General features: G+C 43.9%; 1 protein-coding gene across 4 annotated transcripts; it reads right to left on the reverse strand.

Annotated features, from left to right (window-relative positions):
* Nucleotides 1-27,429, reverse strand: MEAF6 (MYST/Esa1 associated factor 6). 4 transcript variants are annotated; one of them, XR_006712188.1, is made up of 8 exons: nucleotides 27,298-27,429; nucleotides 25,970-26,085; nucleotides 23,313-23,400; nucleotides 23,118-23,163; nucleotides 7,322-7,514; nucleotides 2,804-2,861; nucleotides 2,148-2,181; nucleotides 1-1,569 (listed from the first exon to the last, which is right to left on the reverse strand). XR_006712188.1 is itself a non-coding variant. In XM_045476767.1 (8 exons), the coding sequence occupies exons 1-8, from the start codon at nucleotides 27,385-27,387 to the stop codon at nucleotides 1,561-1,563; spliced, it is 606 nt and encodes a 201-aa protein (XP_045332723.1). In that variant the 5' UTR covers nucleotides 27,388-27,429; the 3' UTR covers nucleotides 1-1,560. The 4 variants fall into 4 exon arrangements, 3 of the variants coding, with proteins under 3 accessions (XP_045332723.1, XP_045332724.1, XP_045332725.1); XM_045476767.1 differs by lacking the exon at nucleotides 2,804-2,861 and adding an exon at nucleotides 2,967-2,996; XM_045476768.1 differs by lacking the exon at nucleotides 2,804-2,861.

Raw genomic sequence — 27,429 nt, forward strand, 5'->3', positions numbered from 1 at the left:
AAAAAAAAAAAAAAGTTTATTTGAGAACAAGACTGAAAGCGTTTGCACATCCGACAAGGTAGACTCATTCTGATAACAGATGCCATCCGTATTCAGCTCTACCAATATTATCACAATGGAACATATTTTTTCTAACAAAGGTATGGGCATAAATCAAGGACTATGACTAAACAGCATCAAAGGAAAGGTGGGGCCCCAAATCTTATCCCACAGACTGATTCGCAACATAGGATTTCAATCAAACACTCCTAATGCAGTGGTTCGCAACCTGGCTTCTTATCAGAATCCCAGGAACTCTTTGGAAGGAAATCCCCAAAACTAGACTGCACCCCAGTCAGAGTCTCTGGTGGGGGGAGGGCCCAGGCATCGGTAGGTCTTTAAGCTCTCCAGGTGATTCCAGTGAGCAGCCGAGGTAGAGCACCACTCAAGAGGCAGGTGACAGTTCAACAAATCGGCAAGATCCTCAGCCCGGCCGGCCCGGTGAGGAAGGGGGTCTGCCGGGCATCGCTGGCTCTCGCGGATCCTATCTTTCACTCTGCTCAAGAACTCCATACGTTACTGGCTTTGGGTGCAACTGAGAGCCTTTCCATATGCCTTAATGATTTTTAGAGCAATGTTTAATCAGGCAGATACCAGCAAAGAGAGAAAAATGGAGAATGAAAGAAATTTCCATCAGGCATGATATGAATAAATAAAATAAGTGAAAAAACAATCTCAGGTTTAAAAGTAAAGCATGAGAAGTTAACACCTGTGAAATTTTATTTATATAAAAGAATAAAAATATTTTAAAAGGATTGATTTAAACTTAGGTCTTTCAGCTTTTCCTGTTCCTTGAACATGAAACTGCTTCCAACGCAGAAAGATTTAAGATAGGTAATTATTAAATAAACACTCTTTACCTTTCCCCTGCAAAAAAAAAAAACACAAAGCCGCGTTTCCCATCTTATTTATGGTAAACCAGATCATTCTCTGTTAAAAATAGTGGCAACTGCGCGAAGCGGACGATCAGATATGCCAGCAGGAAGGTATGAGCTGTACAACGGCATTACAAAAAGTCCCAAAAGAAAAGAAGATGGTAAAAACAATAGAAAAATAATAAAACACAAACCAAATAGGAAAATGCCAGATATTTACAGCCTCCCTCTGAAATGTGACCTATGTTCTACTTTCGGCATAAAACAAAACCGGAGAACATGTCTCAATGGGTATCACAGACGAAGAAGCTGGTGCCAGCCAGTTTGGGGGGGGGGGGTGGAGGGGGGGAGACACTCATTCCAAGAAGGGAAAAACGCACAGTTAGCAACTTGCTGGAATTGTAACCACGTCTTGGTCTTCTTGCTGTTCTGTTACCAAAAATGACACAAAGTAAAGCATCCAATGTGGTCTTACAGAAATGACTTGTCACCACGGTTCAGAACAAACTATTCAGAGTCACAGGCACTGGGTCTGGGAAAGCAGAGGTGGGTGGCCGCACACTCAGGTGAGGGATATTTATCTTTGTGAGGTCGGAGGAGGGAAGCAGGGCTCTATAGCCTGGAAGCTTCTGCACTAATGAGTCTTCTAATAGTCCTAAAGAGAGAAAAAAAAGTCCCAACTTACTCTCAGTAGAACATCAGTTTGAACCTGGGGGGGGGGGGGGGAGGGGAACCTCACCCATAAAGAACCCTGCTAGGTGGTTGCTCTGTAGCCAAATATTCTACTTCAAATGTAACAGACAACACTTCACATCTGAAAATGGCCTGTCTTCCAAGTCCAGAGAGGGACCGAAACATCAACGCTGCCCTTATCAGGCCCCCTGAGCTCACCGATCAGAGAAAGAAAGAAAAAAAAAAAAATCCTAGTAGTAATTCATTCTTTAATCAAAGGGACTTTTTCTTCAGGAAAAATGTGTGACCGCTTTCTCTACCCAAAATACAAAAGAAAGTAACACCTACAAGTTGAAATGTACCCAAATGGACACCCCGGCCTTCAAATTGAGAGCTGCAACCCGAGAGAGACAAGAGAGACGAGACAGAGAGAGAGAGAGAGAGAGAGAGAGAGAGAGAGAGAGCGTTCATGCAGGAGCACTCGGGCTCTGAGGACAAACACATGGTTCTAATCATCTACAAAATCACCAGTCTCTCTGAAATGGTCTGGCTGATACTTACAGCTCGTGGTTTTTTGTTTAACTTCAGATCAATCCTGTGATAGAAAAGATAAAAGATATTTGCATTTTAATTTACAGAAAAGGGGCCAGGAATCAGCTACTGCATAGGGCACAAGCTATAACAAAGACTATTTGGTTAAGTAAAATCCACATTCTTCATTAGACTATGTCACATTTAGTTGTTTACCCAGATATTATTGAGCAAGTATTTAAAAACATAAGCAGATACTCTTGCCGCAAGGCAGACGTAGATGACAAAAAGAAATATACAGCAGTTACGAAAGCCGTATCATTTTAAAACTATTCAAAACTAGGCGTTAAAGAGACTGGATTAAGAGGGCATGCTCTACGTTAATGTGTTAGCTCTGTAACTCTATCACTGATAATCACTGAGACACATAATGATTAAGAACAGGAAAGAGACTAGCAGTTTGTATTTCTGGACAGGAAACACAAAAGAAATTAAACAAATTTCAATTTTTAAGTCTTTCCAAAGCAAAATATCAAGATCTTAAACTATTAATCTCCTTACGAAGCAAAGCCAGAAAATCAATTTAAATGTGAATTAAAAGTAAAGGTTATCTACTTTTAAAGAAATTAAAATGCATAAGAGTGAAGTTTACTTAATTTTGCTTAAGTTATTAAATAAAATGTTACCTCCATCACGTTTTTCTGTTTTTAAAAAAAACTTCCCAGCCTAACCTAATATACATACCTACAATTGAACAGATAAACTATGGGTTAGAAAGGTCTCAAAAAGGCATATCGGTCTCTACACACTAAACAACACAGCACAAATACTAATTCAAATCAAACTTACTCAAAGTCATAATCAAACATGCCAGACGGGCTGAGGGGCAGCATTTGAAAGGAAGAAAGCAATAGAAATTAATATACTAATTGAATAAATTAGTCGATTAGCCACCCTAGCAAGATTTGTAGAAACAAAATCAGCTTTCAGAATCTTAAGCGATAAAGTTTCAAACATCAAAGCACCCAAGATTTTGTGGTTGGGAGAGTCCCTTCCCTCCTGGATTTTGTATCAGAGCAGACTATGAAAGGAAAAGTTATTTCATTAGGAAACGAGGTAACTGCAGGCCCTCTATTAGCTGCCAGACTCAGAGTTAGAACTTGTAAAATATTTAATTGTCATGAAGAATATAAATAGGGCATTAGAAGAAATAGAGAAAGAAGGGTTTAGTCATACAATGAAAGGTGCTTCAAAGACAGTACTAACAATTCAGCACAATATACTTTGACCAACATAAGAGATAAAAACATCATACATTTTTAAAAAGAAAGCATTTTGCAACTTTGAACTCAAGTTCTATGTTGGAGGCATGTCTGGGGAACACGGTCCTCTTTCTACAGCATTCATCCTAGAGGCCCAGGGTCAAACGAATCACCTCAGTGCTAGGCCTGCTCCAGAAACTGCAGAGGCAAGTCACTTTGCCCCTGAACTGGCGATGACAGCCAACTGTTCCTGTCAGGGCCAGGACTTCGAACACCCAAACCGACGGCCCCCCCCTACTAAAACAAAGGAGAGCAGATCTCCCCAAGCCCTCAAGCCTCGGGGATCTGCAAGGGAACGGTGAAGGGGAGGAGGCTGTGTAGGCCATCGCTGCTAACAGACCACGGTCCGGGCAGACCTCCAAGGCAAACATGAACCCTGAGCATGACACTGGCTCCTTGGCTGTTGTAACACCTTTTACACCGTAGATAGGTGCTGGAACAATATGCAAAATGCTGTTATTTTCCTCCTAGCCCATGTTTGCAAGAGTGAAGCTGGAAGAAAGCATAACTTCGGTATCCCTTATGCAACCGTGTCACTTACGGCATCTGGGAAAGGGTACACAGTGTACCAACCGGGAACTATCAACAACCTAACTCTCGGCCTAACTTAATTTTGTTCGCAAATTAAAGTAGACTGTTCCCACCTAATGAAAACTTCGCAAACTACCTGGAAGAATTCTAGGGTTTTGTATATTAGCAAAGACCTGTAAGAACAGCTGTAAGTTATTATTGCAACTTTCTTCCTTACAGCCGCTGGGACTTATCGTTCAGATACCCTGTAAAATATAAGAATTCAGGACAGGGTGATCATCTGTGAATGCTAAACATTATTTGATAAATGTTCATATTCCTAAGGAGGACAAATCCAAAAGTTATTCCTTTTTGCTCAAGTTCCATATTTATTTCCACTTTGCTTTACTCAGCACTAAATAGGGCCTGGCACACAGTGGGTACTCAGGCATTTGCTGAAATAATTTACAACTGACTTCATCTAAATAGGTGGGGGGGGGGGGGTGGCACATTGCGGGAGAGATACAAGTACCGTTCGGGGTGCAAACGTTCAAATGTGTACAAACACAGCACTCCAGCCCCAGCCCTGCACCCACTAGGAGAGACATCAGTCAGGGGGCAAGGGGTCTGGACACTTCCTGACCAAAGATGGCAGGAATCTGAGAACTTTAACTGGCCACTGAGATGCCACTCCAGTGCACTGAACCTGTTTACACAGAAAGAAGGCAAATCAGCTCCACTCTGCTCCCTTGGGGCACGTAAGCACCTACAGCCAAAGGGAGGAGGCCGGCCAGATACCACACCAGGCGGGTGACAAAAGGCTCCAGCTTTCCAGACAGAAAATGTCATTTGTGAAAGCAATAACTAACATCGAAGATCTTTATAAATCCTAGTATTTATAAAAATGGCAGGAAGAAATGCTGTTTCTATGGAAATCTACTAGTACTAGAAGCCTGCAGGAGGAAAGTTAAGTTCATGCTTAATTCCCTTTTATCAGTCAGCTGATCATGGCATTAAAAAAAGGGAAGGATTGGGGCACCAGTCGGTTAAGCGTCCGACTTCGGCTCAGGTCATGATCTCACGGTTCGTGAGTTCAAGCCCCGCGTTAGGCTCTGGGCTGTTGGCTCGGAGCCTGGAGCCTGCTTCGGATTCTGTCTTCCTCTCTCTCTGCCCCTCCCCTGCTCACGCTCTGTCTCTCTCTGTCTCAAAAATAAATAAAACATTAAAAAAAATTTTTTTTTTCAAAGGGAAGGATTACCTATAATAAACAGTAGCTATCTACTGTACCACAAATGGAAGAAACATCCAGAAACTTTCAAGGAATGTTCCCCCTACTCAGGACACTGTGAAATAGGAAAAGAGTAATTACTTTAAAATGACACTGGAGTAAATTTAATCAAAGCAACACAGAGCATGACAATTATCTTGCCAATTTAAAAAAATATTTTGAGTATGGTTCGGGGGGTGGGGGGTGGCCGGGGTGGCTCAGTTGGTTGAGTGCCTGACTCTTGATTTCTGCTCAGGTCATGATCCCAGGGACATGGGATCACACCCCACATCAGGCTCTGCACTGAGCGTGGAGCCTGCTTAAGATTCTCACTCTCTCTCCCCCTGCCCCTTGTTCCACCCCTCCCCCACTCATGTGCTCTCTTAAAAAAAAAAGAAAAAAAAGATTATGGTTCCCTGCTACTGTTTGTGATCAGTTAGCATTAGTCCTACCACAGTGATTATATAGCCTATAACCTACACACAAAAAAAGATAAGCAATTTTTGCTATTTGTTACTGCAGTTACCAGATTGGCATAGTGATTTTTGGTTTGCAGGAAAGTGCTGAGCAGCAGTCTTGAGTCACCATTTGGAGGAAATACTATTTCTGCAGTCTAAAAACCACCACCACCATTGACAAGAAAAATTTTTAAAAGAATTAAAGAATCTATTGATGCCTAGGAGGCTTAAACTAGTTTAAGTTCATTCTACATTATCCCCATGTGCCATAACCACGAAGCTAACATTGTGAATGCCTTGGGTGAGTGTGAAGGAACATCCTACATGTCTGTGGAACAAGCCAGCCCAGAAGCACACTGGAGGACAGGGAGCTCCGCCCCTTCCTTGCCCTTCCCCTTTCCTCTCAATGTGCAGCCTCCTGGGGCGCCTGGGTGGTTCAGCCAGTTAAGCGGTCCACTTCCCTTCAGGTCATGATCCCATGAGTTCCAGCCCTGAGTCGGGCTCTGTGCTGACAGCTCAGAGCCTGGAGCTGCTTCAGATTCTGTGTCTCCCCCTCTCTCTGCCCTTCCCCTACTCATACTCTGTCTCTGTCTCTCAAAAATAAATAAAAACATTAAATATATATATACACACACACACACATATATATGTATACACACATACATATACATACATATATGTGTATACACACACACACACATCTATCTATCTATCCACACACACACATATATGCAGGCTCCCACGAGGAGCAGGACAAAAGCCAGCCTGTGGATACCTGGTTTTCATGCCTCCCAGAAGAAGGTTTGAGGTCAGGGCAAGATTCTTCTAGAAACTATGCCATTACCCTCTCTGAGTACAGCTGTTTAATTTCCAATTATCTGAGTTAATAGTCCCAGGCAGAGTGAATGCTAAAATCTTCTCTGGATGACACCTGACCTCTCTGTCCACTGATGTCATACCTATCTCATTACACACTGTAAAAACAAAAGAAACCAAAAGACAACCCCCACCCCACATACACAGTGGACATATATTATCTAGAAAGGCACTCTCATATCTTACAGACTTTATATTACTCCTCTCTGATATCTGAAATCAGCATATTAGAGAGATATATAACAAATCACAAGCAATCAAAAAACTTGTATTTAAAGAGAAAAAAGGCATGTCAGATCAGCTCTCTCCATCCACAAGCGAGTAACTGTAGGCAGGGACCAGGATTAAGAGCAGAAGACTTTCTCCACTTTTCCAGCTTCCCAACATGTACTCGTGGCATTTTCCAAAGACTATTACACACATTCCATTTCTACTTCCCCTTTTGCCCTTCTAAAAGGATTCCAAATTCACCACATTAAACAAAGTTTTCATAGAATGCCATTCTTCTACACTAGAACAGTGGGAAGGATGTCTTCCTTCATGGTTACTCTAAATGCCCACCAATTCCTCCACTGGAGAAAACTTCTATTTCATTTGGATCAAAGCAATCTCTCCCCATCTGCAACACAAAGAGGGCACCAATCCCAAAGAATTCTCACTCTGGTACAGACCCTTAACAGCAATGGTCACGGAGGCTGGGGGGGTAGGGGGAGTGGGCAGGGGGGGCAGGGGGGCAGGGGCGGGCGGGGAGGGGAGGCCCCTGCCACTGACCTGTGCCGGTTTTTATTCTTTCGTTTTTTATGGCTGCTGTGATGACTCCCTGAGGAAGTAGAAGAAGCAGCCTTCTGAGGCTTCACTCCCTGCACAGATCCATCCAGATCCTCAGGGTCCTCCTGGCTGGGCTCATTTTCCTGATTGTGGAAGTCTGGAGAAGTATCACTTTCCGTCCCGCTTCCCGGCTCCCCTGGAGGGAATAAACACAGGTCCCAGAAGCAAGGTCAGCATTCCTCAGGCAGTCTGTCCGGCAGCCAGGAGAGATGTCTCGGAGCACTAATACACAGAAAAAGAGACTATTTCCTATCCTCAAGGACCAGGCATTTTACCTGACAGGAAAATACTTGCAGACAGAGAAGGTATGTACCCTCAAGGCATCAGAGTTACCAGTGTTCCTGAACCAGAAGTCCTCTGAGACACGGTAACCAAAAGCAGCCTTTCTAAGCACTGCTGGGAGATGGGACCATACAACCAGGAGTTATTTAAACACAGAATCCACGAATGGGATTAATAATTATACAAGAAGCCTGGGTTCCTTCCCCAAACTGTACAGAAATCCTGTCTATCAAGAAAGGGGGCTTGGGATGCCTGGGCGGCTCAGCCGGTTAGGCCTCCAACTCTTGGTTTCAGCTCAGGTCATGATCTCATCAGGTTCTGGTATCAGGCTCCGCGCTGACAGTGCAGAGCCTGCTGAGGATTCTTTCTCCCTCCCACCCTCTCCCTCCCCAGCTACGTCTCTCTCTCAAAATAAATAACTTTATAAATAAATAAATAAAGTGGTAATATTCTTCAGCTGACACATATTCCCAATTTTAAAACATCCTTTATATGTTAAATAAAAAATTAAAAAACATTCTGCATAAACAAATGCTCTTTAAAACATTTATTTATTTATTTATTTATTTATTTATTTATTTAGAGAGACCGCTGCGCACACACATGCGACAGAGAGAGAGAGGGAGAGAGAAATCCCAAGCAGGCTCCATGCTGTCAGCACAGAGCCCAATATAGGGCTCAAACTGACAAACTGTGAGATCAAGACCCGAGTCAAAATCAAGAGTCGGACATCTACCCAAATGAGCCACCTGGGTGCCCCATAAATACTTTTAAGAATAATTGTATATACTCTGGCAAATGTATACCTAGGTTTTTCCTGAAAGGAATTTCTTGAGACCTTAATAGATGAGGACGGAAGAATACTTTCACTTTACTCAACTATTGAAGGACCCTAAGTATGTACACGTTTTCTTGTTTTAAATTATTATTTTTTTAATGTTTATTTATTTTTGAGAGAGAGAGACACACACAGACAGAGCGCAAGTGGGAAGGGGCATAGAGAGAGGGAGACACAGAATCCAAAGCAGACTCCAGGCTCTGAGCTGTCAGCACAGAGCCCGATGTGGGGTTCGAACCCACAAACCGTGAGATCATGACCTGAGCTGAAGTCAGACGCTCAACCAACTGAGCCACTCAGGCGCCCCTAAATTTTTTTTAATTTTTTGTACACTATCCGTTTGTAAAAACTGTCAAGAGGGGTCTTGTGGACAGCAGAGCCAGACCCCAATTTTTTTCTTTTTATACCTTTGTATTATAAACTGTTGGGAAGGATTTCAAATCGAGTAGGCCATGGGTATAAGAAGAAAAGAAAGGGATGGTCCCAAAAGAGCGGAAGGGAGAAATGGAACCAGATCTCAGAAATCATGAAACCCTACTTTTGAACACTTCATGAGAGCAACAGAAGAGGGAGCCCTACAACCAGGAAACCAGAGAAAGCGTGCTGGTGAACTGTGCTTCTAAGGTTCAGGGAAACCCATTTCATGTAAAAATTAGCAAACAAACTTCAAACTGCAGGAACCACGACTGTGGGGGCACTGGCATAAGAAGAGACCTACAGATCAAAAGAATTCAAAGTCCAGTTACAAACATTTTTACATTTACAGTCCAATGATTTTCATGGGCGACAAGACAATTCAATGAAGAAAGCGTCGTCTTTCTGATAAATAATGCTGGGACAAGTGGATGTCCACGAAGGAAAGAATGAAGTTGGAGCCCTGTCTCACACCAAACATGAAAATTAACTCAAAATGTATCACAGGCCTAAATGTAAGTAAGGGCTAAAAACTAAAACTCTCAGAACTCATTTGATTAGGCAAATGGTTTCTCAGATAGGACCGCAAAAGGAAGCATAACAAGGAAAAAAAATGTAAATTGAACTATATTGTTTTATTATATAAAACTCTTGAGCTGCAAACAATATTCCAAAAAAGTAAAAAAAAAAAACAATTCACAGAACGGGAGAAATATTTGCAATTCATATATGTGATAAGACCTTTTTTTTTGTTTGTTTCTACTTCTGTTTACAAATCCTTATGCCGAGGGCTGACTTTTAGTAGATTGCAGCGAGGGAGGTGCTCTGCCGGGAACGAAACCCCAACCCACAAATGGGCTGTCTACAAATGGCTTAGCTCTAGGCTCTCCACGAACATATATCGTGTGACGGGCGAGGGAGCAGCCCCTTTCTGGCTGCACCCTGTTTCCCAAGACAAGAGGCTTTCCGTACTGGATTTAGAGGCATTCAGTCACCATCCCGCAGTTGGTAGCTTCGCCCTGTTGGCTCTTCAGCCAAGCACATATACCAAATCTGATGAGGCCTCATATCCAGAATATATATAAGAACTCTTAGAACCCACTAATGAAAAGAGAAAAAATAATTAAAAAATCGGCAAAGGATCTGCACACATTTCTCAGAAGAAGATACACAGTGGTCAATAACACGTGGAAAGATGCTTAACGTCATGAGCCATTAGGAAAATGTAAATGAAAACCACAGAGATACTAGGAAGATAAACAGTAACGAGTGTTGGTGAGGATGTGGAGAAACTGGCACCCTCATACACTGCTGATGGGAAGAGAAAATGGTGCAGCCACATTGGAAAGTCTGGCAGTCCCACAAGTCCCGTGTGAACGAAAACAGGCTCACACAAAACTTGTCATGGATATTCACGGCAGTGTTACTCAACAGTAGCCAAGCGACCATTAACTGATGAACGCATAAATAAAATGTGGTACAGCCATACAATGCAATATTATTCAGCATTAAAAAGAAACATAATACTAATACACGTTCTGTTTTGGGTTTGCTTGTTTGTTTTCCTTGGTGTGGTTATAGTGTTAAGAGCCTATCGTTTACAGAGAACTACCATATCATCCAGCAATCCTACCTCTGGGCACTTAACCAAAAGAACTGAAATCAGGATTTTGAAGAGACACCTGCACTCCCAAGTCGACTGCAGCATTAATTCACATCACCCAAGGTGTGGAAACAACCTTCAGGTCCATCAACAGATGAACGGATAAAGAAAATGTGGTATATACCTATAGCGGAATATATTATTTGGCCTTAAGACAAAGAAGGAAACCCTGACATATGCTGCAAGGCTGATGAATTAGGAGGACGTCGTGCTAACTGAAGTAAACCAGTCCCAGGAGGGCAAACACCGCATGATTCGATTCCGGTGAGGGGTCTAAAATAGACTCACAGAAGCAGACAGCAGGATGCTGGCAGCCTCCAGGGGGAAGGAGAAATGGCAAGCGGAAAGTTTCAGCCAGACAACACGAAGAATCTCTAAGAGATCTGCCGTACAACACTGTACCAGTAGTTAACAATACTGTATCGGGCACTTAAAAATCTGTGTGGCTCAGCTGGTAGAGCATGTGACTCTTACTCTCAGGTCTGGAGTTCAAGCCCCAAGTTAGGCGTTGAGCCTACTTAAAAAAAAAAAAAAAAAAATCTGTGGAACCCATTTTTAGTGTTCTTACAACAATTAAAAAAAAAACTCTATGAAACATGTATACAAGAAAAATAGTATGATGTTTAGGATTTTCAATATAACACAGGGGGTGGAAGTGAGAGTACGGGGGGTGTGAACACGGCGCTGACCGTGTTCTGATGATTTGGGGGCCATGTGCTAGATACACAGGGGTTTGTCATTTTACGGTCTTTATCGGTCTAGATTCAAAAATTCACTTTGATAAAGAGTTGAAAAGTACTCACTTTTAAGACATCCAGATGGCCAACTGACACATGAAAAGATGCTCAACATCACTCATCATCAGGGAAATACAAACCAAAACCACAATGAGATACCACCTCACACCTGTTGGAATGGCTAACGTTAACAACTCGGGCAACAATAGATGTGGGCAAGGATGCGGAGAAAGAGGATCTCTTTTGCATTGTTGGTGGGAATGCAAGCTGGTACAGCCACTCTGGAAACAGTATGGAGGTTCCTCAAAAAATTAAAAATAGAACTATCCTATGACGCAGCAATTGCACTACTAGGCATTTATCCACGGGATACAGGTGTGCTGTTTTGAAGGGACACATGTACCTCCATGTTTCTAGCAGCACTATCAACAATAGCCAAAGTATGCAAAGAGCCCAAATATTCACCAACGGATGAATGGATAAAGAAGATGTGGTGTGTGTGTGTGTGTGTATATATATATATATATATATATATATATATATGATGGAATATTACTCAGCAATGAAAAAGAATGAAATCTTGTCATTTGCAACTACGTGGATGGAACTAGAGGGTATCATGCTAAGCGAAATTAGTCAGTCAGAGAAAGACAAATATCCTATGACTTCACTCATATGAGGACTTTAAGACATAAAGCAGATGAACACAAGGGAAGGGAAGCAAAAATATAAAAACAGGGAGGGGGAAAAACAGAAGAGACTCTTAAATATGGAGAACAAACAGAGGTTACTGGAGGGGTTGTGGGAGGGGGGATGGGCTAAATGAGTAAGAGGCATTAAGGAATCTACTCCTGAAATCATTGTTGCACTATATGCTAACTAACTTGGATGTAAATAAAAAATAAATAAATAAATAAATAAATAAATAAAGTACTCACTTTTCCATGTAGTTTACCCAATAATATCTACAACAGGCCTTCCCAAGCTATGCCTTTAGGAATGTAAATGGTGACACTCTTTTTGGAAAGTCTAGGGTGTTTTCCAAAACCAAAATCCCATTCCCCGATTCTCCAGACACCAACAACTGGATTCCATTCTGACACTAACTACCAGAGTTAGGGCAGACCCACAGCTTAAGGGCTCAATCCCGTAAGAGTGCCCCACTTCAAACACCAGTCCCAACTCCCAGGCCTCCCATACTTCTGACCAACTGGCTATAAATCAGGGGTACCCTAAACCCCTTCCCTAAGCTTCCATAATTTGCTACAATAGCCACACAAACTCAGGAACGTGATTTACTTACTGTTAACGTTGTCTATTATACGGGGTACAGCTCTGGAGCAGCGAAATGGAAGAGACGCACGGGGCAAGGTACCCACGCCTTCTCTGGGCCTACCACCCTGCCATTCACCAAGAAAAGCTCCACCGTTTAGGGGTTTAATGGAGATTTCATTACGCAGTCGTGATTAATTAAGTCATTGGCCACTGGTGACTCACTCAGTCTCTAGCCCCTCTCCTTTCCCCTCTCTCAGAGGTTTGGGGGTAGAGCTTAAAGTTCTAAGCCCCCATCCTGGAGCTCTCTAGGGGCCCCCAGCCATCAGTCACCTTCATTGCCATACAGAAATTTCTCTTGGGGGCACTTGGGTGGCTCCGTCGGTTAAGTGTCCAACTTCAACTTGGGTCACGATCTCACAGTTTTGTGAGTTCAAGCCCCACATCAGGCTCTCCACTAACAGTGCAGAGCCCACTTCAGAGCCTCTGTTTCTCTCCCTGCCCCTCCCCTGCTCTGTCTCTCTCTCTCTCTCTCTCTCTCTCTCAAAAATAAATAAATAAACATTAAAAAACATTTCTTTTGCATGCTAGTCTTTCTTTTTTTCAAAATTTATTTATTTCAGAGAGAGAGAGAGAGAGAGAGAGAGAGAGAGAGAGAGAGAGAGAGAATGCATGCACACATGTGCAAGTGGGAGAGGAACAGAAGGGGAAGGAGACAGAGAATCCCCAGCTGACTCTGCTGTCAGCACAGAGCCCAACTCGGGGCTCAATCCCATGAACTGAGAGATCACGACCTGAGCCAAAATTAAAAGTCGGATGTTCAACCTATTGAGCCACCCAGGCACCCCACCTGCTAGTCATTCTTATCGCTCTGGAGATTCCAAGGGTTTTAGGAGCTGTGTGCCAGAACAGGGGACAAACACCAAATATATATTTCCCATCACACCACAGAAAGTAACTGTGCTATATCATGAAAATCACCCTTTGACACAGTAGTGCCACTTTTGGGGCACTATCCTGTAGAAATAAAGTCCATTACAAAAAAGCAAGCGGACAAGGAAGTTTACTGCAACCTTGTTTAGCGGGGGAAAATGGAGACAATGTGAATTCTCACCCACAGAGGAGGTACCCGGTATTTTTCAGCTTTTAAAAAGAATGTGAGGGTTGCCTGGGTGGCTCAGTCAATTAAGTATCGGACTCTTGGTTTCAGCTCAGGTCATGATCTCATGGTTCGTGAGTTTGAGCCCCGCGTTGGGCTCTGTGCTGACAGTCTAGATTCTCTGTCTTCAGATTCTCTGTCTCCCTCTCTCTCTGCCCCTCCCCTGCTCATGCTCTCTCTCTCCTTCAAAATAAATAAACATTAAAGTAATAATAATAATAATAATAATAATAAATAAAAAGAATGGTGAGATTATAACAATAGCTAACACAGTCCCTACTAGAAGCCAGGCACTGTTCTATACACTTAAAAAAATTTTTTTTAAATCTTTATTTATTTATTTTTGAGAGAGACAGCAAGCAGGGGGTGGGGAGGGGCAGAGAGAGGAGAGAGAGAATCCCAAGCAGGCTCCACAAGAGTCAGCACAGAGTCCGACATGGGGCTCGATCTCACAGACTGTGAGATCATGACCTGAGCCGACATCGAGAATTGGGACGCTTAACCAAGCCACCCAGGCACTCCCTCCACACTTCAAATATATCACATCTACAACCTTCACAGAAACCTCTACAACCAAGATGACCACTTGACAGAGACGGGAATTGAGGCTAGAGGTTAAGAAACCTGCCCAAGGTCACACAGCTCGTAAGGTGAAGATTCGGAATTCACACTCAAAGACAGTTTGGCTCCAAAGCCCACGCTCTTCATCACGACTCTACCGTTTCGCTCTATGCACACTCAACCTGCAGGAGTGCATGTGCTAAGGGAAAAAGCAGGTAATATGCACTGGGAGAGCCAATTTTTTCTTAAAAAAAAAAATCCTCTTTATGTACATAGTTAAAATTCCAAGTTAAAAAAAAAAATCCCCAACCCTGTGAGTCTGCATCTGTGTGTGTGTGTGTGTGTGTGTGTCCCAGATGTGTTAGGAATAGTGTTAAGCTGTTAACGTTGATTACCTCAGAAAGTTGGGGGTGAAGCAGAGCATGAGGTAATTAACCTGTTTCATATTCACCTCTAAACAGTTTGACTTAGTACAATCTGAATATATTACTTTAAAATTAAAAAAAAAAAAAAATCTAATGAAATCTACAAAAATGAGTTTAAAATGGAGAAGGATGATTAGGACAGCCTTCTTCTCCCAGAGCCAGTCCTATTTTTATTTAGGTAAAAAAATGCCATCTCTCAAACTGCAAATGGCGAAGGCGCTGGCCAGGGCAGGAATGGGTTGCTGGGCCATGAGGTCATAAAAGCTTTGGCTCACGGCTGGATGACAGAAGGAGCACAGGACTAACTGAGTAGGGGCTGGGCACAGGGAGAGAAAGATTATCTCAAAAAGCGGGAGACAAGAAAGAATGGCAAGTTAGAGCAAATCTGGCCAATATTGCAATTCTATTAAAAGACATTAATAGGGGCGCCTGGGTGGCTCAGTCAGTTAAGCGTCGGACTCTTATTTATGGCTGAGGTCATGATCTCACGGTTCGTAGGTTCGAGCCCCACACTGGGCTTTGCACTGTGAGTGCAGAGTCTGCTTGGGAGTCTCTCTCTCCTCTCTCTCTCTGCCTCTCCCCTGAACTCACTCTTTCACTCTCAAAATAAATAATAAAATAAACTTAAAAAAAAAAAAAAAAAAGAAGTGAAGCTCTGTCTAAAAAAAGAGAGATTAATGGGCAAAACAACTGTTTACTCATTTTGGACCAGTTGCTACGGGAGTACTGGGTAAATGGATCAGTTGGTCATATTCTGTAAGTACCTGTGTGGAAACACATACAAAAGAATGAAAATCAAATCAAAGCCCTATGAATGGAGAATCCACCTGTGTTACCTCTCTGACGAGGTAACATCCCAGGGAGTAACAGATGTCCCGAAGCACTGATCTGGATATTAAGTATCATGGGAGCCAGAGAAGAAAGAGCGGATTGTTCAGGGAAAGCTTCACTGAGGGGGTGGAATTTAAACTGGGCCTTGGAAAATGAGAAGCCAAAATAGGTACAAAAAATAGCACAAGCAAAAGTGCAGAGGTGAGGAAACATAAGGTACATTTTGGACAAATAAATCAAGTATCTCTTGAGCAGACCCTTAAGAAATGAGAGGAGAAATGCAAAGACAGGTTAAGAGCCGTGACTGGGGGGCGCATGGGTGGCTCAGTCGGTTAAGTACCCAACTCTCGGTTCTGGCTCAGGTTATGTATGATCTCATGGTTCATGAATTCAAGCCCCACACTGGGCTCTGCACTGACAGCACAGAGCCTGCTTGGGGTTCTGTCTCTGCCTCTCTCTCTCTCACACAAAATAAGTAAAGAAAAAAAGAAAAAAAAAAAAGAGCCATGAGTGTCAGATTTAGGGATCTGATCTAGGGAAACAGTATGAGGTGATGGTTAAGATATGTGACTTGTTGCTGAATCTTTCAGACACTGTTCCTCCATCTGTAAAACAGGACGCTTCTCTATACTGAGTATCTCTTATGGACAAGGCATTGGACTAGACACTGGAGTTCCAGCAATGTTCCCTACTTTCAAGGAGTCTATAATCTGTACTTATCCCCAAGAAGTAGCTTTAAAGAATAAATGAGATAATGCAAGGGTTTGCATAGTGTCTGGAACACAATAAATGTTTCAATCTCAATATCCTTGAGATCCATAAATATGCAAGTCAAATTCTAACACAGTAGACAATTTGCCATAAAATAGTTGTTACCAGGACATAAGGAGAAGTCATCGAGCCATTTCTAAACAGAGAAGTGACACTGAACAGTGAATGTTTACTGAGTTCTCTGTATAAACCCATGTTTTAGGATTATCAGGCTACAAATGGTTTATAATAGGGACTGTAGCCAGGGAGACTAGATTAAACACTGCTAAAACACAAAGTGCAACCACAGGGTAAGAATCATGGTCTTTTTTGGGCTCCCGGAAGCAGGGGAGGAGTGAGGCCAAAAGGGCTGGGTTAGAGCACCCCGAAGTACAGCAGCAGTCAGGCCACCCTGTGGTGCTGTCACCAAGAAAAGACACCTGTTTGCTTCTCCCCGACACAGAAGAAGGCAACTCGTTTTTAGAGTAAAGAATGCCAGATTTGGGGGTGCCTGGGTGGCTCAGTCGATTGAGCATCTAGATGACTCTTGATTTCAGCTCAGGTCACGAGCCCAGGGTTGTGGGATCGAGGCCCACCTCAGGCTCCATGCTAAGCGTGGAACCCTGCTTGAGATTCTCTCTCTCTCTCTCTCTCTCTCTCTCTCTCTCTGCCCCTGCTCACTCTCTCTCAAAAAAAAAAAAAAAAGAAAAAGAAAAAAAAAGAAAAGAAAAAAAAACGAATGCCAGATTTTGATTAAGTGTAATAAGCCTACAAATGAGACACTTTACTTATTAAAACAACAACACCACCACCTACTGAATAGTACTAGGCACTAACTTCTTTTCAGCACAAAAACTTTAATTTTTTTTTTTTTAATGTTTTATTCATTTTTGAGACAGAGAGAGACAGAGCATGAACGGGGGAGGGGCAGAGAGAGAGGGAGACACAGAATTGGAAGCAGGCTCCAGGCTCTGAGCCATCAGCCCAGAGCCCGACGCGGGGCTCGAACTCACGGACCGCGAGATCGTGACCTGGCTGAAGTCGGACGCTTAACCGACTGCGCCACCCAGGCGCCCCTCAGCACAAAAACTTTAAAGGAGGCAAGAAAGATACCCAAAGTAATGCTTCATGCGGCCCTTTACTTATCCACTGGAATGATGAGAACACTCAGGGGAGATGTGGTTTGATGAAAGCTTCAGAAGAGTCTGATAAAACAGTATCAACTATGCTGATCCTTTAAAGGAAACTGGATAAAATCTGCCTGCTTGTCTTTTACTTTATTCTTTTTACAAAAACACACAACGCCTCGCTAATTTGCCTAAAATTCCCCTTGGGAACCATGCTAATCCACTCTATCATCCTAGTTTGGGTAGGCAGGCCAAAGGAAGCAGAAAGTAATGCATTTTTTTATTATTTTTTTTTAATGTTTCTTTCTTTATTTTTTTTTTTTTGAGAGAGAGTGCAAGCGGGGTAGGGGCAGAGAAAGCAGAAGACACAGAACCTGAAGCAGGCTCCAGGCTCTGAGCTGTCAGCACAGAGCCTGACATGGGATTAGAACTCACAAACCACAAGATCATGACCTGAACCGAAGTCGGATGCTTAAACAACTGAGCCACCCAGGCGCCCCACAGGAATGCATTTTTTTTAAAACGTTTATTTATTTTGAGAGAGAGAGAGAGAGAGAGAGAGAGAGAGAGACAGAAAAAACACAAGAGGGGGAGGGGCAGAAAGAGAAACTCCCAAGCAGGCTCCTTGATGCCAGCGCAGAGCCCAGTGTGGGGGTGGGGATTGATCTCACAAACTGTGAGATCGTGACCTAAGCAGAAATCACGAGTCAGATGCTTAACCAACCGAGTCACCCAGGAAGCCCGAAAGTAATGCATTTTAAAAGAAAATTTTCAGAATGGTTTGGAAACAAAATGCCAAAAGTACAAAACTCCAAAACCCTTGAGATCTAAGAATTTGCAATTCAAAATCTAAGACAGAAAAAATGTTCAGTTCATCACCATCAAAAAACAAGAACACAGGAGTCATTCCACAAGATCTGTTATACAGAAATCTGGAGACACTGGAGACCTTCTGTGCAAAGGAAGAAGTGCAAAAGGCAAAGGAGACCATTCCCCTCGTGGAATGAAAGCTTGGTTTGAATCACCTGGCTCTTTCAGGGACCTTCAACTTGGTTTTTTTTTTTTTTTTTTTTTTAATTTTTTTTTTTTTTTTCAACGTTTATTTATTTTTGGGACAGAGAGAGACAGAGCATGAACGGGGGAGGGGCAGAGAGAGAGGGAGACACAGAATCGGAAACAGGCTCCAGGCTCTGAGCCGTCAGCCCAGAGCCCGACGCGGGGCTCGAACTCACGGACCGCGAGATCGTGACCTGGCTGAAGTCGGACGCTTAACCGACTGTGCCACCCAGGCGCCCCTTCAACTTGGTTTAAAGTGATCCAGCCACCCATCAGAAGAAAACATAAAATCTTTGGAAGAGAACAACTTCATCCTCACTCTCAAATTACTCAACAAATAGTTTAAGTTACAGCGAGCGGTACACCGTCAAAGATAAGCACACAGGGAAATTAGACTTTGGAAGCAAACTACAACAGAAACAGGTCTTTAAAGACTTCACAGGTTGGGGAGGCTGCGTGACTCAGCTGGTTAAAAGTCCGACTATGGCTCAGGTCATGATCTCACGGACCGTGAGTTCGAGCCCTGCATTGGGCTCTGTGCTGACAGCCGAGAGCCGGGAGCCTGCTTCAGATTCTGTGTCTCCCTCTCTCTCTGCCCCTCCCCTGCTTGCACTGTCTCTCTCTCTCTCTCAAAAATAAATTAACATTAAAATAAAATTTTAAAAAAGACTTCACAGATTGAAATTGTTATTATTGTTTTATTTTTGAGAGAGAATATGCACGCGCACAAGTGGGGCAGGGGCGGAAGGGGGAAAGACAGAGAATCTTATGCATGCTCTACATTCAGTGCAAAGCCCAATGTGGGGCTCGATCCCACGACCCTGGGATCATGACCTGAGCCAAAATCAAGAGTCAAACAAACGTTCAACGGACTGAGCCACCCAGGCGCCCCCACAGAATTACACATTAAACACAGAATGTACAGAATTAAAAACAGAATCTTGTACAACAAGCAGGCTTACTTACTCTGCTTAAAGAAACAAAAGACAAGTTTAAAAATAATTGCAGGGAAAGCTACTGAAAAATTACATAGCAGATTTTAGAAATAATTAAGTGGAATTTTAGAAATTAAAAAGGTAATAAAAAATTTAAAAATCAAGGAAAGGTTGGGGCGCCTGAGTGGCTCAGTCAGTTAAGCATCCGACTTCGGCTCAGGTCATGATCTCACGGATCATGGGTTCGAGCCCCGCGTCGGGCTCTGGGCTGACAGCTCGGAGCCTAGAGCCCGCTTCAGATTCTGTGTCTCCCTCTGTCTGCCCCTTGCTGCTTGCACTCTGTCTCTCGCATTGTCTCAAAAATAAATGAGCATGGGACGCCTGGGTGGCTCAGTCGGTTAAGCATCCGACTTCGGCTCAGGTCACGATCTCGCGGTCCGTGAGTTCGAGCCCCGCGTCGGGCTCTGGGCTGATGATGGCCCAGAGCCTGGAGCCTGCTTCCGATTCTGTGTCTCCCTCTCTCTCTGACCCTCCCCCGTTCATGCTCTGCCTCTCTCTGTCTCAAAAATAAATAAACATTAAAAAAATAAATAAATAAATAAATAAATAAATAAGCATTAAAAAAAAAAAAAAATCAAGGAAAGGTTTAACAGCAAGTCAGACTCAACTGAAAGGAGAATTAGTAAACTGGCAGGCGGCCCAGAGACAAAGACAGAAGACACGGAGGAGCTAATAAAAGACCATGTAGGATAAAATGAGAAAGTTTAACATACAGTTAAGTAGAGTGGGAAAGGAGAGGGGAGACAGCATGCAGCAAATGCATCATCTGAAGAATACTGGGAATTTTCCAGAACTGATGAAAAATACCAAGCTACAGCTACAAGAAGTTCAACGAAACCCAAGCCAGATAATTAAAAAGAAATTCATACTTAGACACATTGTAGTTGACTGTAGAAAATCAAGATGGAAATAAGACTCTTAAGAAATAGCAGGAGTAGGGGTGCTCAGTGGCTCAGTCGGTTAGGTGTCCAACTTTGGCTCAGGTCATGATCTCATGGTTCGTGAGTTCGAGCCCCGCGTCAGGCTCTGTGCTGACAGCTCGGAGCCTGGAGCCTGCTTTGGATTCTGTGTCTCCCTCTCTCCCCGCCCCTCCCCCACTTGAGCTCTGTCTCTCAGTCTCTCTCTCTCTTAAAAAAAATAAACATGAAATTTTTTTTTTTTTTTAAAGAAATAGCAGGGGGGCGCCTGGGTGGCCCAGTCGGTTGAGCGTCCGACTGCGGCTCAGGTCACGATCTCGCATTCTTGAGATCTCGCATTCTGTGGGCCCGCATTCTGTCGGGCCCTGTGCCAACAGCTCGGAGCCTGGAGCCTGCTTCGGATTCTGTGTCCCCCTCTCTCTCTGCCCCTCCCCCACTCTCACTTTGTCTCACTCTGTCTCTCAAAAATAAATAAATGTGAAAAAGATTTAAAAAAAAAAATAAATAAATAGCAGGAGGAAACGGTAATGACAGGTGGTGAGACAGAACACAACAGAATTACTTTAAAGGGGCTCTGACCATTTGAATTGATGAACTCCAGTATTTATGTAATTCCCTATTCCAAAAAGAAGCCAAAGCCGCTTACCAAGATTCGTATAATAAAATCCATACAATAAATTTAAAATGAGACAAGTAAAACACAGAAGGACAGAAGACGTCCGTAAGCTGGATGCAGTAGTAAAGATTCATTCCCAGAATGCATGGTCTAGGTTTGGATTTGCTTTCTAGAGGAGAACCACACATTTGGCTTTAAACATTTTAGCACCTGGGGTGCCTGGGTGGCTCAGTCGGTTAAGCATCCGACTTCGGCTCAAGTTATGCTCTCACAGTCTGTGGGTTCGAGCCCGGCATCGGGCTCTGTGCTGACAGCTCATAGCCTGGAGCCTGCTTCCGATTCTGTGTCTCCCTCTCTCTCTCTCTCTCTGCCCCTCCCCCTGCTTACACTCTGTCTCCCTCTCTGAAAAATAAATAAACGTTAAAAAAAATAAAAAAATAAAACATTTTAGCGCCTACACAAATCAAGTCCATCATCAGATTTTCAGTAAAAACCAACTAGTTGTTCGGGGAAAACAACTAGTCCTAAAAGACATAATAATTAGTAACGGTAATAAATATCTGCAACATCCTATCACAATAAATGCAGTGGCACATTTAACGGGACCAAAATGTAATTCATCAAATGCAGCTTTAGAGGGAAGACCAAGGAAGACCAACAGGATCTATTCCAGGGGCGTGGCCCAGTTCCAGGGGGAAGATCTCAGGGGAATGGATGGCCTGCATGTGTTTCCGAAAATCTTTAATACGTAAGTGCTGGTCTCAGCCAAGCTTCCGCAAGCAGTGGCATTGAGCGTCATTCCTTCACGAGTACCTAGGTGTGTACTTGTGTGGCTAGTGAAGTACAGGGCCAGATGCTGAACGACGCACTAAGCCAGGATGAGGATTGTAGGCTCTTGTGAAAACTGAGCAGTCAGTAATCATTCCATCTCCACTCACAGCGGTGGGGTCCAGGCTGTTCCTTAACCAGTCTTGTGACTTCAGAGAGCAGATAACACTAGCTCTATGTCCTAGAAGTGGCATTAACTGAAAAGAAGTAGGATTTAACGTATTTGAGCCATAGCAAGAGAAAAATCAAAAGGACTTGCTATAATTGTTGGGGCTGGCAGAAAGGAGTCAAAGATACCTACAGAGTTTTGAATGAGGGGGAATGGAAGTACTATAACGGAAAAAAACTGGGCAGACAAATTTTGAAGGTAATAGAACAGTTCCATCTTAGATAAAATGTTTTGAGCCTGAAAATCTGAGTGGAAATGACTCGCAGACATTTTCTAGCATTTTCTACATATTTAGAAATCTGTACCCAGAGGTAATAATCAAAGTCACAGTGTGGTTCTAATTCCCAAACTACCAAAATCCCTTCTCCTCCAAATCACTGGCCCACTGCAGACACAAGAACCAGATCCTACAAGATACATCATCTGACAGAAGCACACAGCCACAGTACAAAAAGCAGGTTATGCTTTGGAGTGATTCAGTGCACAGGAAGAGTGTTCAATACAGCTACACCGAGTCTGACTCGGAAAGATGAATGTATAGATCTATATCCTATCACTTGACATCAGCAGAGAATTAGACTGTATGGCTTACGTTTGGAGAATGATACAATTTCTTCACAAAGTAAATACTATCTACTCTCTGTTTTATATTTAAGAACACTCAGGTACATTCTGTTCCCACGACCAGAATTTCCTAAGAATTATTAAACTGCGAACATGGAGATTTATCAGATATATCCAAAATTTTCCATGAGAAAAGGTTTTCTTTCTAAAAAAAAAAAAAAAAAAAAATTCCCCTAACACTTAGCAGTGGGGAAGACCTGTCTTTGTGTCTTTGAGCAGGGGAAGTCACCCTCTGCATGACAGAAGAGGCAGGAGGGACATGATAGTTTCTTCCTCAAAAAACAAACAAGCCAACAAATAAACAAAAGGACACGATTAACGAGACTCAAGAGGGTGCTTATCTTCTAGAAAGGAGAGGCAAAAGTACGAGAGATGTAGTCTTGAGACCTACAGTTGGATACGAGTTAAATACAAGGGCTCCTGTAGCTTAAAAATAAAGTAGTAAAACAGTGAAAAAATAAATAAATAAACTTACTCTTTTCAATGAGCTGATCCTGAACTCCCGCCAACGCGCTCACTGCCTAAAAGACAAGAAACCACCCGTTACTAGAAAAATTATCAGAGCCCTCAGGAGAGCACTCGGACAGCAGGGAAAGGGAAAACTCACAGGAATTTAACTGAGGTTTCCCTCAACAATGGGCCACAGAAAGAGTCCCCCCACCTCACTTACAGCTGCTGAAGTAACTGAGGATTTACTGAAGAGCCGCTCAGCTTCCTTAAACTTCCGGTTCCTTCGATCGTTTTTGCTATTGGAGTTTCTAAAACACACACAAGAAGCTTCGTAAGCAGCAAGCGGAGGACGGCCCTGGATGTAAGGTGTAAGAACTCTCTCTCATTGTCTCTCTTAGACAGAAGAGAGACAGCCTCTGGACGCAACACCTCCACACCAGGTGGATGGACCAAAACGTCCGTTATCCTGAATGCCCGAAGGGACAGGCTCCAGTGGTTCACGACCATTTTCATTTTAATATGTATTTACTTTAATACTTACTCAAAACAACCGGCCCAGACGAGTGATATGAAATGTTTCTGTCAGATAAGCTTAATTTTTAAAAACTGAAGAACAGACCAGGGTTCCTTAAAGAAAGGGCTGGTACCAGTTCTGGGATAAGGAAAAGGTGAGTCTGAGACACCACATTGGGACAGAAAAGAACCAGAATGCTCAAGGACTGATAGGGTCATGTCGAAAGGACAAAGGCATCAGCATGAGGAGGTTCCCACTGGCCGCGTTTGGGACAAACTAAGCATCAAAGAGGATAATGGTGGGTGTGTTTGCTTTGTGAAAAGTCACTAAGCTGTGTATGTATGATGTGTGCAATCCTCTGTATATATTTCAATAAGTTTATATTTAAAAAAAAAAAAGCCTCTACAATGCAAAAGTGACAGTACTAATTCCAATACGCTGATTTTTTTGTTTGTTTGTTTTAATCCATGGGTCTGTAGTGATACTAAAGAGAGAGGTCTGGAGATACAGAATGAAAGGGAGAGAAGATAAGAAGGGAAGATTCATCTTTCCAAATGCCAGTAAGCCATGTACACAAAGAATAAAATTAGAATCAGCAGTCTGTTAAGTGATTCAAGTAAAAAATCAACAAAAGATACTAACATTGCTGAATAAAAATGTGGAGGATCGCAATATATTCACACCGTGTACAAGTACAACCTCCAAACTACTTACGAATTACAGAGAGAAAAATGAATTAAAAAAACATTTTTTTTAATGTTTATTTATTGTTGAGAGACAGAGATAGAATGTGAGGGGTTAGGGGCAGAGAGAGAGGGAGACACAGAATCCGAAGCAGGCTCCAGGCTCCGAGCTGACAGCACAGAGCCCGATGCGGGGCTTGAACCCACAAGCTGTGAGATCATGACCTGAGCCGAAGTCGGACGCTCAACCGAGTGAGCCACGCAGGCGCCCCAAGAAAAAACAAATTTTTAACAACGGAGAAATCAGATGCTCAAACTTAACAGTACCAATAATGGGGCAATCTGACATCATGTGCCTCCCAATATAACAGAGGTAAATGACACACGAGGCACACAAATCATTTTTGCCAGAAATGTCTAAAGGCTCCCTCATGAGGTCACGAAAAGAAAAATCTGGAACTGGGACGGTCTGCAAGGCAGTGTCATCAACAACAACTTCGCCACTAACAAGGGTGGGAGACTGTCCTATTATCGAGAGACTAAAGAGACATAACAGCCAAATACAATACACGAAAACTGCCTGGATCAAAACAAGGGCAGCCAAGCATGCTGGGAACAATTAGGAGAATGTGAATAAAGGCTGTAGGGGATGATACTATTAATGTAATGCTAATTTTCTATGTGTGGTTAACTGTGGTTAGGTAAGAAAAATATTCTTAGGAGGTAATTGCTGACATAATTAGGGGTACAGTGTCATGATATCCGCTTGAATGGCTAACAACAACAAAAAGTATGGGGGAAAGGGAAGATGGAACTATAAAGGGGTAGCAGGAGGGAGAGCTTCCCATCGATGAAATACTTCTGTATCTCGACTGCAGTGGTGGTTACAGGAATCTACACACAGTGACGGAATTACACATACACATTGTACCAATGTCCATTTCCTGGTTTTGCTATTGGGCTGTAGTTACATAAAACCCAACCATTGGGAAAAACTGGGTGAAGAGTACACGGACCTCTCTAATATTTCTGCAACTTCCCATGTGCCTGTAATTATATCAAGACTTTTAAAACTTTTAAGTATATAGATATAGGTTTGTGTATGTTTACAAGCATCAGAAAAAAAAGAGAGAGAGAGGCAAAGGTGGCAACATGTTAACAAGTGATGAATGAAGGTGAAGGATATCAAGTGTGCACAGTTCTATTTCAATCTGAAATATTTCAAATCGGGGCTCCCGGGTGGCTCAGTCAGTTAAGCATCCAACTTCGGCTCAGGTCACGATCTCATGGTTTGTGAGTTCAAGCCCCGTGTCGGGCTCTGTGCTAACAGCTCAGGGCCTGGAGCCCGCCTCGGATTCTGTGTCTCCCTCTCTCTCTGCCCTTCTCCCACTCACGATCTGTCTGTCTCAAAAATAAACATTAAGAAAAAAAATGAAATATTTCAAATCTGAAAATTTTCAAAAAGCTTAGCAGGTTTTCCCTATTTCCCAGACGTAGGATTTGTCTACAATTACTCAGTGAGGAAGTGACCGAGCCAAAGTCTAAGTTCAACCCCAGACTGCCTTCCACACCAGCACTGTGCTACCGCCTCCCTGCAAAGGTGCTACCAAGAACACATATAGCCCAAAACGCAAATATTACTAGAGCACCATACAAACACCACAGGCTTCTGACACTCACTTTTGGTTGGTCAGGTACCGATCCCAGCCACGAATAATATTGCCATACATCTGAGTGTCTTCCAAGTAGCTTCCTTCAAAAGCATAGATCTGTCTTTCCAAGTTTGCCAGTGTTTCCTGGGAGAGGAAAAACAAGGAAACGGATAATGCCTTTCAAATGCAAACATTAACTCCGACAGAATCAAATTCTCTGACACTAGCCTTAGACACTCAAGCTCCATTACGCTAAGCCCTGGTGGAAAGACATGACATGGGGAGAGGAAAGCTGTTTTAGATTAAGACAATCTAGACCTGTCTTGTTGGAACCCTTGGAGAACAGAAGGGAAGGGATACAGCCTGTCTCCAGAAAAATGCACAAAATTTTGCAGATTCTTCAGAGGGTTCATGGAAACCCAGTTGTCAAGAACCCCGGCTCAGGCAGAACGCGGGCAGTCTCCACCCCCACGCGCAAAGGTATTGCTACTGAAGAGAGGAAAGGGTGAGCAGCCTTCCAGCGCCAACTCGCTCCCCTCCCCGCGGGCTCAGAAAGAAGGCCGGCCCTGGGCTGTCAGTTGCCATGGAAACCTGGAAGGGCAGCTTCAGGTGAGATGGCCCTCCCCGGTGCCCAAGCCAAAACACGGGGGAGGGGGTGGCCACCAGGGTGGATAGGACCCGGGGTGCATATCACAGTTCTCAATTCCCTGGGCTGAATCCCTTCCTCTCGCCTGTCAGCTTCTGGATGTTCCCCCAAAACATCACAGCCATGCCCATCAAAAACCCCATCCAACGGATCTCCTAATCCTCAAAAGGACATGCGCCCCTCCATCCTCCAAAGGCCAGACTGGATGACCGTGTCCCCCTCCCACACTCGCCTCTACGCCACCCCCTCCAAGCCACTGGCAAGCCCGAACCGGTCTCCTACGGCCGCCCCCCCCGACACGCCCGACCCCACCCCTCAAAGAACACGGACCTGCCGCCCTCACCCACCCCGCAAAGGCCAAGGACACCACCGCTCCCAACCCCAAAGCTCACAGACACCTTTCTCGAGCTCCCACACTGAAGCCCCCCATCCTCAGGTGCCTTCCCGCCTCCACGCCCCCGCCTGTCCCGGCCCCCTCCCCCTCTCTGCTCCTTGCCCCGCCCCCCGGCCCCAGCTCCCGACTCTCGAGCCGCGCAGCAGAGAAGCCGAGGCACCGGCGGGCCGCAGAACGCGCAGCCGGCCTCAGGCCGCCGGGCTCCCGGGCGCCGCGTTGCGCCCGGGGAGTAACGGCCTGGAGCGATCGGGCGGGGCCCTGGAGGCGGCGGCAGGCGCGGGGCCCCCACCGGGCGCCCCCGCTGTCGCTCTCTCACCGCCAGCTCCTGCTTCCGCTTCACGAGCTCCGCCAGCTCCCGCCGGGTGTCCGGGATCTGCGGCGGCGCCGCCTTGTTGTGCATCGCCATGTTGGGCTGAGGCGGGCGGCGGCGCCAGGCGGGGGGCGGTCC

This window comes from Leopardus geoffroyi, chromosome C1, assembly GCF_018350155.1.
Source record: "Leopardus geoffroyi isolate Oge1 chromosome C1, O.geoffroyi_Oge1_pat1.0, whole genome shotgun sequence".
In the NCBI taxonomy this organism is placed as follows: Eukaryota; Metazoa; Chordata; class Mammalia; order Carnivora; family Felidae; genus Leopardus; species Leopardus geoffroyi.